General features: G+C 44.7%; 1 protein-coding gene across 1 annotated transcript; it reads left to right on the top strand.

Annotated features, from left to right (window-relative positions):
- The first annotated feature begins 959 nt into the window (after positions 1-959).
- LOC140244372 (uncharacterized) lies at positions 960-2,724 on the top strand. Its single transcript, XM_072324012.1, has 2 exons — positions 960-1,182; positions 1,976-2,724. The coding sequence occupies exons 1-2, from the start codon at positions 960-962 to the stop codon at positions 2,722-2,724; spliced, it is 972 nt and encodes a 323-aa protein (XP_072180113.1).
- Positions 2,725-12,792: the final 10,068 nt, after the last annotated feature.

Raw genomic sequence — 12,792 nt, 5'->3', positions numbered from 1 at the left:
GATGAGCAAAGTACTGTAAAATCAATAGACTTTAGGACATAGCGGGCGTGTGGAAAACCTTTATCCAAGTAGAGCCAATTTTCTGTCTGTGTTTGACCGCAAGGGCAGATCATACCTTATCATATGGCTTTCAGTGGTACCTAAAGCTTTCTGGGAAGATTGCTGCAAGAGTGATGGGAAGACCGGTACTCCTGCTCGAGAAGAGCTTTAGTTGCAGCTTCTCCCTTGTGCGAGAAGGACAAATAATTGCAGCTTCTCCCTTGTGCGTTAGTGTGTATCCCTTCTGTCGGGGTTCTCATCTGTTATTTCGGTGTATTCTCTTCTAGTTTACTGCTTTTCTTTGTAAAAGTATTGTTGAGTACGTCAGTATCGCATTGCTGCTGTTGTGCTCTTTCCCTTATGGTACAAAAAGAAAAAAAAAACACAAACACATACACAATAGCCGGCAAAATGGTGTGCTTCCATTGGTTGACGCCTCGCGCTCGGAGACCCCAGGGGTAGTGCATGAACCCGCGGCTTGAGCCTGTATCGCAGGTTTAAAATACTCAGGGCTCCGCGGCCCCGGGTCAGGTCAGTTCTCGCATAGATTTAATCCCTCCCGCTCTTATGTCCCTGCTTAAAAGCGTCGGGCACCCCCCCCCCCTACCCGCTCTCAACCCAGGTGTATAAATGGGTATCTGGCAAACGCTAAAGTAATTTCACGGCCCTTTGGTAAAGCAGTGGCAACACTGAAGAGGCTACACTTGATAAAGACGACATTATCAAACAACAATAAAAACAAAAACAAAGACACACACACACATACACACACACACACACACACACAACAACAACAACAACAACAACAAACGTTCCCAACCAGCCCATATCGGCGGTTCAGGTCGCTGACCCCGTAGCCTTGGTATAAGGGACAGCCAAGATCATTGGTGTGTCTTTCCCGTCGGATCTGTTGGCTCAGGATGACCGGCAGGCAGGAAGCGGTGTGTCGCCACCCGCGGACATGGGTGCACTTCGGGAGGACTCCTTTGGTAGGGGTGCGTCTCTGTCAGCTCCGGGGATCATTCCACTCACTCTCCCCCAGGGATCGGTTCCCTCCGACACTCCTAGCCCGTTTTGAGCCGTGCCGCCGAGCCATCCTTGTTCGCCAGCACGGCCACGGAACCAGTGCCGGCCGGCAGCCCGGTATGGACGGCTTTCCGGCCGCCCCCCCCCCCCCCCCGGCAGCCCCGCCCGGGGAGGAAACGTATGGAGATGTGATCCTACCGTGGACATGCAGTCCTCATTCTCCGGCTCTGCCTTTTCTTTGGAGGATGCACCGTCAGTGATCGGGAAGTATTATCGCAATTTTACAGCCCAGCTGAGGCGGCCGAGGAGGCTTCAGAACCGCGGCCACGCTGGTGTTCCGAGGCCGGTTGGGGCTGATGAATGGATCCCCTTGACCCCCGACTTCCAACGAGAATAAACCTGGGTGTCGGAAGAGATGAGGTTTCACTCCCCACACTCGTTGTGGCAGGCCTACATATTCCGTCACAAGGTCTATGAAAAGATCCTACGCGTTGTGGACAGAAAGCCCCGGGCAACCCGCTCCGGACAAAGAAGTTTGTGGAGACAGACCACAAATGGATCAAATTGACCGGGCTGTTGCAGACGGCTATGTGTTGTGCGGTTTACAGCGGGGGCTTAGGAATTGCAGATTTCGTCCGAGGATAAACAGACGCTTCTTTCGTTCCTGCTGGCCGTTTCCGGCTCACAATGGCCGCAAGTGCGAAGGGCCACTTGCAGCGCCACTAGACGTAGGGGAGTTATGACCCTCGAGGAAGGGTTTGGCCAAAAGGGACGCGGAACTGATCAGTCGCTCTGTCCCTAATGGTGGCCCCAATCTGTTTGCGAGTCAGGCAATTCGCGTCTTTGACAAGGTGTGCGTGCCGCAAGAGAGCGGACTTCACGTCAGCCTATTTCTTTCTTTCTTTTTCAGGCCCATCTGACCTTCAACAGCTAGTCAGAAGAATAAGTGAGGAAGCAGGGAAACTGGGCCTGGTCATTAGCACTAAAAAGACAAAGAACATGTTATCAGGCGACCACCAACCTCCACTTGATGTCTTTATTGGTCAAGAAAAGATTGACATTGTGGGTGACTTCACATATCTTGGGAGTTCTCTAAACAAGGAGGGTGTGATTGCAAAGGAACTTAACTGTCGTATTGGGAAGGCTTCTGCTGCCTTCAAGAAGCTAAACACAATCTGGTCAAGCAAGAAATTCTGCCTGAAAAATAAACTTCGATTCTACAACTCAAATGTCCTATCAACACTCCTTTATGGTTGTGAAACTTGGAACTTGAAAACATCTGAAGAGTCTAAGCTTGATGCATTCGACTCAAAATGCCTCCGAAGAATACTGCACATCAAGTGGAATGACTTCATTACCAACAAGGAAGTCAGAGAGAGAACTAATCAACTTCCAGTATCCTCCATCATTTGTAAAAGGCGGCTTAAGTGGCTTGGGCACGCTGCACGACTTCCACCTGATCGTATAGCTAACCAATCCCTCTGGTGGGTTCCTCCAGGCAGAAGGAGGAGAGGCAGACCACGAACGAACTGGCAACAGACTGTCTGCAGAGATGTCAAAGACCTAAAAGAGTGGGAAGATATCAAGGCCCTAACCGCCGATAGACGAAGCTGGAAGAAGATGACCGCCTCATGCGTCGGACGACGCGGGAGCTACTAAGTCTAAGTAAGTAAGTCGACTCGGGCGCGAGGGTTCGGCTGTGCTAGGCCATCTGATGATTGTCACCACTCACAGGACTGCTTTCTAGCTTTGGTATGTATTACAGACAACGGGTCCATCGTTCCATATCCATCGTTCGAGAAGCTTCCGAATAGCTGTAGCCTAGCCCCTCCCAAACGACGACAACTACGACGACTACTAGACAGGTGGGCGGTAGAGCACTTGTCTTCTTTCCAGACAGGGAATTCACTGTACTCCACCATTCCCTGCTACTAAGACTCCATTTTCAAGATGACATACATTACAGTTTTCTAAATCATCGATAAAAAGAGTAGAATCAAATTTACTTTAATCACGAAAATGTATCAAATTATGTCCATACTCATTCTTATGAAAAGCCACACGAGTATAAATCAAATAATGATCACTTAAGGAAATCTTTGCCACTCTACAAAAATCATGATATTCAGGGATAGAATTTAATATGTGGTCTAGGCATTTACAACTAGTTTCGGTAACCCTAGTTGGTTCACTCACAAGTTGGGTCATCATAAATAAATTCTCGATATCATTAATTGAATTATTGGTATCACTATTTATGTTATGTCTTTTATAATCATAATTCATATCCCCTAAAATTATGAATTCTTTTCTAATGTATCGAATAGAGTATTCATATGTAAACTATCAGCATTTGGGGGTCTATAATGACAACCAATAGTCAACTTGTTAGACTTAGTCCGTGGTAACTCAATCCAAACGGCCTCAAGAAAATCATTACAGAGCTCATCACGTTTCATAAAAGTGTACATGCATACACCTCCTCCGCGCCGATTTTTTTTTTGTCTATCTTGTCTTACTACCGTATAATCAGGGATTTGAATTAGATTATTTTGTATTCTGTCATACAGCCATGTTTCGTATATACATATGATGTCGAGCTTAATTTTCAATAACATGAATCGGACTTCATCCAGTTTATCAAATAAACTTCGAACATTTATGTAACCACAACTTTCAAACCCTTACACTTTGAGAGATTGACATGGCATTTACTATACTCATCAGTAAAATCATCATTATCATCGTTGAGTATTTTACTTGGCTAAGAATTGTACTTAATCTCGCATTCAAATTGTAATTAAGATCTTTACTTTAGGGCGGTGAGTTGGCTCAGTCGGTAGCGCGTCTGCCTCACGATCACGCGGCCCGGGTTCGAACCCGAGTCTGGACTGAGCAATGTTGTGTGTAAACATACCGTCCCCTCTAGCAAGAGGCAAAACACTCTGTCCCTCGAATAGGACATAAAATGGAGGTCCCGTGCATGAGAGAGTCACAGCTCATGCATGTAAAAGATCCCGCTTCATTCATTCATCGCAAAGAGCAGGGTGTTTAACCCGGTGAAGTGGTCCCACCCCACATCCAACTGGACCCCATGGAAGACCAGCTTAGTGTAGCTGAATATGGGCTATCCAGCCATCTTCACAGATGGAAAATGAACAACAACAACAACCGATAACTGGCTAAATGTAAGTAAAATCATGACGTCATACTCAGCGTCCCTGGAATTAGCTTGGTCGCCGAGACTTCTCGTGCGACGCCCGTCTATGGGAGAATGCGTGTTAAAAGATAATTGCATAATCCATTCCCTCCCCAACACTGATTTCATGATTATTACGGAGTCAAAGAGAAAGGCAAATTTTGTAGAGAAGAAACCTCCCATTCCCCAGTAGTCAGCTTTGTCGTATCGCCCTCTTCCTTTTGTAAGGCTTGTCACTGAAGACTTATACCTTAAACCTGACAAAGACCGGGTTATGATCTGATGTGCCCGGTGAGGCTAGTGTTTCTGTGGTGACAGCCATATCAATCAGGGCTAGATCCAGGAGTACTCACGTCACTTTGTACTCACATAACTGCATAATGAATGAAAATCATTGTTTGCGAACACTATGTCTCAAGTCCAACTCTCGCGTATACTCTCGCCTTTCCAATTATACTTACCTTGTTTTCTATACTCTTTTCTCATCTCTCCCGGATTTTCGCTGTTGTTTGCCATGGTATCTATGCATGATATATTATGTCTTTTCCCCTTTCCCATCAAACCAAATGTACAGACAAACTTGAAATATATATTGATTCTTTTCGTGTATATTAATATTTAAGCATGGCTTGGGCCCATATCTATAGAAGCACCGCTTCTCCTGGGGTTCTCACCATCAAGTTTAACTATTTTTGTTTTATGTTTACTTTGTATATAATTATGTATCTTTGTGTGTCTTTTTACTATTTACTCCTGAAATGATGGTGAATAAAACTGAACTGAACTGAACTGATTTGGTCTTCTCTAGTGGGCTCATGTACAGCTTGGTGTAGTCCAAGGGAGTTGGACATTTCTTGTGCACGTCTACCAGCAGTATCTGTAGTGTGGCTGCCTAGCCATTCTGTATGATGCAATTGAAGTCTCCGAGGAGGATCACAGACTGGGCAAGACATTCTGTTGGTTTGGAGAAAGTGACAGAGTCAAGATGATTGATGATGTCGCTGTTGGCTTTTGGCGGTCTATACACGGCTGCACACAGGACTTTCTGTGTTTAAAGGGACACAGTGTTGCAATGAACCACTAGTGGGCAGGTCGAGATTTTCATCAAACCGCTGGCAGATCATTCGTCCATCTCTGTGGACAAGGTGTGGTGGTACATCAGATCATTCATATGGAGTGAAAGGTTTTCGCTGGTACATCAACAGTACCAAGGGACGTAGGCATCATGTACAACTCTTCCTCACGTGTAAAAACCCTGTTCACACCGGCTTTAGTAATTTCAGAGGCTGCTTAGGGTCATCCAGTTAGCGGACCCGGAAGCGTTGTCAGACGATCGCAGGCCCTAGGCACACGACGCCAGAGAGATCGGCGCCTCATGGGCTCTGTTCACCGGGGTTCCTCAGGAGGAACTTTAACAGGCCGCCTTTTAGTCGTCTCCCAATACCTTCATTTCCTGCTACCTCCGACTTGTGCTCAGGTTGGTTCTAGATTTTTCGAGGGCCGCTCTGGTTATCTATAAGATAAAAAATCATCTGTCTGCTTTCGGTTCCCTCCCACCTCCCCCCCCCCCCCTCTGCACTCCAATCCCCCCTGTGTGGTAAATGGAAGACGTGCGAGCGAAGTGCGTGGGCCCGTTGGGGGGCTCGCGGGGGCGAGGGAGGGAACGCACGAAAATTTGTGAGTTATGTAAAGGCCGTGTCACACCTGTCCGGGCAAGCATTGAGTTCGACTTGCGAAGAACAATTTTTACTACCCGGAGGTCCCCGCAGATGACTCTCACATGACAGTACCTGGCACGTATCTCACCCGTAGTCGCCCGGAGGTGCGCACAAAAATCCTTTTTACCCGCAACCATGTTAGGCCATGTCACACCTTTCCGGGCAAGCTACGAGAGGCTTGTTGCATGTGGGGATTCTCCAGCATACCGGACATTTTTCTGAGGGCGGACAAAGATTTGGGCGAGTTTTGCATGTGTCTAACTTGCTGGACGCGTTCTACTTAAGTTCTACTTGCGCTCATTCTGTGTGACCTACATGTCAGGCGCGTGGGGGCTGACAACTCAGTGAAGGAATTCCTCTGATGGAATGGCAGAAATCCCACAGAATGTCATTATCTTGGTCGCATACTTGGACAGCGAAGTACCTGCGTGGGAGCTGCCTGCGAGGTGCTGCTGCTAAGGGCCTCCTACTGGCGTTCCGCGTGGACCTCTGCCACAATCCCCGCGACTCAGCCGGAAAAAAAAAAGTTTTGGTCATGCTCAAAACTTGGCTGCGAGTAAATCGAACTTGCGTGCGCACCTCTGGGCAACTATGGGCGAGATACGCGCTAGGTACTGTCAGGTGCGGACCAACTGCGGAGAGCTCCGGGTAGCAAATTTGTTTCCCCTCAAGTCAACCCGCAAAACTTCCCCAGATACGGTATGACAAGGCCTTGGGCATGCTCAAAACTTGTTGCGAGTGACTCTCGGTGGTTTGCCTGCAGAGGTATACGCAGGACACAAGTAGGAGACCCTTACCGGCAGCACCTCGCAGACAACTCCAACGCAGGTGCTTCGCAGTACCCGGAAGTCGCTGGTAACAGAAAACGGATCGGTTTCAAAGCTCTCACGCAGGTCACACGGAACACACGCAAGTAGAAGGTCAGTAGCACGCGTCTAGCAGGTAAGACACAAGTGCGAAACTCGCAAACGTTCTTGCCCGCCTTCGGAAAATTCTCCTGCGTGCTGGAAAATCCCTAGTCTCAACAAGCCCGCGTAGCTTGCCCGGAAAGGTGTGACACGGCCTTTACGTTCGGTTGCGGCACAGTGCGCGCGGGAAATTAGCATTTGGGAAGCGGACGAATGTTTTTACCTCGTAGATAAGAGAATGAGTTCTGATTCTGCTGATTTATTCATTTATTTATTGGCAGGTTTGTCATCTATTTGGCGGATTGGTTAAAGAAGAACTGAATTAAAGGAGACCTCCGGATGATTTTTCAGCCTTTTACATTTGAACAGCGCTAAACTACTTATACTGAGTACAGAGTTTAGAATTTACAGTGATTGAGATGAGGAATAAGAATGTTTTCAGAATTTATAACAAATTGCAATGGACAAGGATAATGATATGGCAGCCTCACAATGACTCGGAGAATGCATGACTTGGGGCTCCAGTAAGCAACAAAAGAAGAAGGCATAATATATTCTACACAGTTGAACTTGTTAAGCAAGCGGTAGTATAGAATTACCCTGCTACATTTCTGAAATATGTGAGCCTCCTATGTCAACATTGCTCATCGTAATTTATTAAAAAGATTTTTCAGAGTATTGAGTTCTCTGCTCAAGGACCACAATAAATTCCTCAAATCTACACATGGAGCTGTCGATGTATGTACTACATGATGTGAAATTATGAAAATTGTCTGGAATGCCCCTTTAACATGAAAAATATCAAGAAAACAACCATCATGTTGTGGATATAGACGTAGGCCCACCTGCGGAACCGTGCTACGACGCAGTGTCTGGCGCCAGGTCTGGCCTTGCAATTCCACGGTACCACGCCCCAGAGATCAATCCTGCAGATTGGTAGAGGGAAGTAGGTGGCGAAGTCGATCCTGGCCTGATCCAAAGAGCACGGGCAAGTGGGTCGATCTGCGACGAAATTCATGTCGGAGAGTTCGCTTGTGGCCCAGCGCTTACACCACTCTGTCGAATCGCGCGGGTAGAGCCACTGTAGTGAATCCACTGCACTCCAAAGGGTTCTCGGGTGAACACTGTGAATATAAAATATTTTGTACAACTTATCAGTTAGTTTGATAACATATCCCTGCCATTAGATTTCGCATTACAACTCTAGACTGCGATTTAAACTACATACTATGTATCAATATCATGACCATAAAACAAATTCATATATTTTTGAAAACTTCAGTGTGTAGAAACGTGTAGAAAACTTCAATGTGTAGAAAGAATTTTGTTGATGACTGCAATCATCAATCCCATCCATAATATGTTTCTATCTCGCTCTCTTATCTCTCTCTCTCTCTCTCTCTCTCTTTACTTAACACCCATCTCAGTATCTTCTCCCCTCCCTTGACACTAAAGGTTACACTTAATGTGTATCCCAATCACATTTAGGACACTTTTAAAGTTTAAACATAGTTCTGGTACGCCTGCAAAAGTTGTCAAATTTCGCTCCCAAATGTGAACGTATGCCTAGGAAATGTGCCGAATAACGCTGTAATAACAAGATATTCGATGGGTAACGACGATAATGCGAAATATTAACAAAAAAGGTTCAGTCTCAGAACTTACCCGAACGGGGTCATAAACTGGGGGCCAACGGGGGCTTCCAGCGAGCTAGCTACCCAGCGAGTTGCACTTGCAGCTCAGCAGCCTAGCGTACCCATCGCGCATAGTTAGCCGGGTGCGGCCGCTGCGCCGCGGCCGGCGACCGCCGGCGCCGCGCTAATATTGTGATTGTTTACTCATTGTGGAAAAGTCATTCAGCGGCTTTTCAATACCTTTCTTTTGGACAAATTGAGTGATTCAGACATATTGATCTACTTTGAAAGCTTCAAAGGAAGGATCAGGAAAACACATTGTGCAGTTGTTGGGTGCACAAATAACAAATGGAAGCTGCACGGCAGTGTGTGAAATTCAGACACCGCTGACGCATGATAAATTAAGGCAAAATTAAAGACAATTAAGTGAAATACAACGGTATAAAAATGCACAGATTTCGAAACAAACTATGTCTACTAGATTCTCTATTTAATTAGGTTATCACTGCATATTCGTAAAATATGTTGTTCATCTTAGAAGACAAGTTTAGGTCAAAGAATTTGATAATTCACTATTTTTCTTTTATTATTATTTTTTTTTTAATCCTTGGTTTCCTACTTGCCAAAGTTAGAATACACTTCCTGGCTAGACTTTATTATTTATTTTACAGCCTACACTACGGCTAAATAAATGTTTCAAGAAGCGTTAAATTCTTATATTGTTTTCACTTCTTCAATGTTCAGCACTGAATTGACCATAGGCCTATTCAGTATTCAATTTTGACCTGGAACTCTGAATTTGACTTTTGATAAAGTGATACTTATAAATTTTAAACCATGAATGGTGGCAAACCACTTTTGTAGATTATAATATTAATTAGGCGTTAGCGTGATGTTATGCAAGGTTAGAAACTACTCCGACCTAAAACAGTAGAAGTTTTGGTTGTAGACATCAGGCGACGTAGTCGTAACTTAAGTTTAGGCATATACGGCCTAGAAACGCCTATAGTCCGTCTGGTTTACTTAGTTAGGCTTACCTGAAGTTCACATCGACAACCGAAAATGATATAGGATGCAGGATTCTTGAAGTCAATAGGTCTAGATCTAGTCTGGACTCTTGCCTAGATTTCTAGACAAGATCTAACGTTAGACAGATTCTACCCTGCTGGCCCGACACTCCCGAGTAAAGGCAAAAAAGCCTGTCCTAAAAAGGTTAAGTTAACTGATAGCTTGCAATTTATTGCGCCATATCTAGCTCAAGATTCTTATTCATTATTTGTATTTAATTATATCAGTTAACAGTACTTGTCAACAGCCTAGTCTTATTAGCAAGACGTCTGCCTGTGCCTAGCAATAATTCTCCCCAGCGGTTTTTATTCTCTTACACAAATGTAAATATACGGAGCTTACACGCGAGTACCCAAGTCATCGCCAAAGAAATAGAGTCCACAAACATTCACGGATCGTACCGATATTTACCTTGAAATTCAAGTTTTGGCTACAGCCGTATGTCCTCTACCCATTCGCTCATAGTCGGTAAAAGTTGTTTAATTTTATTTATTTTTAATTAGCTAGCGAAAAAAAAAAAGTAGACTCCCTGACACCGGGGGGGTGTTTCATAAAGTTGTTCGTAAAGTTACGAACAACTTACGAGCGACTGGTGATCAGTTCTTGTGCTGAATTATGGAAATTCTTATAAGTGTAGCACATCAGAACTGATCACCAGTCGCTCGTAAGTTGTTCGTAACTTTACGAACAGCTTTATGAAACAGGGCCCGGGTGGTACTCGTAAAAGAATTGGCTGCCGCTGGCACCCTTGCCACGCGCGTACGCACGCAGGGCGCTTGCCGACCCGGCCTGTTTGGCCCCCAGTTATGGCGTCGCCTTAAGAGGGCGCACTTCCATGAATCGGTCCAGTGCCGTATTATACGGCACTGAATCGGTCTATACGGCACTGGGTCAGGCTAAACTCGGACTCGGGGATAATTCGGCCTCGCTTTGACGGCGGGCTGAGTTATATTGGTTGTCCCTCTGGATTGTATGGTAACCCTACCACAATCGAACGCCCTTATTTAAACCGACCGCGTAGTATTGGCGCACAGAAAGCTTAGTACGCACTTCACAGCGCGCAGCTAGCACATAAAAAATGGATTGGCTTTGACTGTAAATTTGATGAGGATGTGTGAGAAAACGCGAAAATTCACTGTTTATTAATGGTTTTAATCAAGGGCAATTTTTTGAATGAACATTTTAACCGAATTGTAATGTAATGTCTATATGGAAGTTTCTAAAAAGCTTCGTACAACACGGTGTTCAATACAACTCGGTTTACGTACGTGCATTGTCAATGCAAAAACAGCGGTCGATCTCAATAAGGAGCGATACCGCGGAGAGCTGAAACGAGGCCACGCAAGTTCGACGGCGATATTTTTGCACTGAAACTTCGAATCGAAAAGGGAACAACGGCATTTGATACTCCAATAGTGCTGGATTTTCTCAATCACGTAGGTCAAGTTTTTACGTGAATTTCAGTGTTAAATATTCTTATCAAGCAAATAAAGATTAGGCGGTCGATGTGTAGTAGGTCCAACCATACGGCTTGTGCCGAAAGGGTGGGTTGGGTGGTGGCGCGTTGCGTTAATGGGAACACCATCCTTCGTCCAAAGCCCCCCCGGTTTTGCCGAAAGGGTGCGTTGGGAGCGTTGGGTCGCGTCGCGTTGACTGGAACCCCACCCTTCGTCCAAACCCCCCCCCCCGGTTTTGCCGAAAGGGTGCGTTGGTACTTTTTCTCATGTAATATTAAAAGACGAGTTTTGAATTTATATCTAACCTTCAAACAACCATTTCAAAGAGGTTATCGTCCGGATCGGTTTACACTCTATTACCATTTGGTCTACAGCCAGTTGGTCTAATAACCAGTTGGTCTAGTCATCATTTCGTCCAATTACTGTTTGGTCTAATTGTTATTTGGTTTAATTACTATTTGGTCTACAGTCAATTCGTCTAATAATAGCCATTTGGTCTATTTTTGGTCTATTATGAGTTGGTCTAATTTCATTTCGTCTAATCATCAAATGGTCTAAAATAAAACCAAATTTGTCCAATATAAATTTGGTGTACACATCAATAAAAAGAGCCCCCCCCCCAAAAAAAAATAGCCCAGTTGGTCATATAGACGAAACGATGATTGGACCAAATGGTACCTGATTAGACCAGGAGGCTGCTTATTAGACCAAATGACAATAAGATCAATGGTTATTAGACTAAATGGGTGTAGACTAAATGATGATAGACAGAGGCTAGACCAACTGGGCAATGGACCAAAATTAATGATGTGTACACCAAATTTATATTGGACAAATTTGGTTTTATTTTAGACCATTTGATGATTAGACGAAATGGAATTAGACCAACTCATAAGAGACCAAATCGGTATTTGATGATATAAATTGGTGTTAGACCAAAATTAAACCAAATGGCTATCATTAGACGAATTTACTGTAGACCAAATGGTAATGAAACCAAATAACAATTAGACCAAACAGTAATTGGACGAAATGATGACTAGACCAACTGAAATTAAACAGTCTATTAGACCAACTGGCTGTAGACCAAGTGGTAATAGAGTGTAAACCGATCCGGACGATAGCCTCTTTGAAATGGTTGTTTGAAGGTTAAATATAAATTCAAAACTCGTCTTTTAATATTACATTAGAAAAAGAACCAACGCACCCTTTCGGCAAAACGGGGGGGGGGGGGGGGGCTTTGGACGAAGGGTGGTGTTGTAGCATTGGGGGTACCACCTATCGTCACCCTAAGGATCTGTAGCTTGTTTATTCTAAAAATATAAAACAAATTCGCCTAATTCTTACCTCAAATATGCCATAAATACTGCAGTTTTGAATGTCGTGACCGTCTAGTTGATTATGAATCTCTGTTTTAAAATAGCGCAATTTTAGTGCATGCAATCAGTTTTCTTTGCGCAGCTTAAAAGGGTACCGGTACTTAGCGATCGGCACCCCTTCCCCTCCATAAATAATACACGTGAATTTCACAGCCATGCGTCGTTACTGAGCGGATGTGTAATTGAAACGTGTTTAGTTTGGTTTGTTAGTTTGCTTTTGAGTTTGATTTTCGTTTCTTCGTTTTTATTGTGTTTATAGCTAATGACACTTAATCCCGCGCGAACCTTTTCGTTCTACGCGCAAACAGCCATGATGCGCAGGGTGCCGATGCCAAGGTACCCTGCCGATAGGTGGTACCCCTAC

The sequence above is a fragment of the Diadema setosum genome, chromosome 21 (genome assembly GCF_964275005.1).
Source record: "Diadema setosum chromosome 21, eeDiaSeto1, whole genome shotgun sequence".
Taxonomy (NCBI): domain Eukaryota; kingdom Metazoa; phylum Echinodermata; class Echinoidea; order Diadematoida; family Diadematidae; genus Diadema; species Diadema setosum.
Note: the sequence above shows the minus strand (reverse complement) of the source record. Positions and strands in the feature narration are given on the sequence as shown.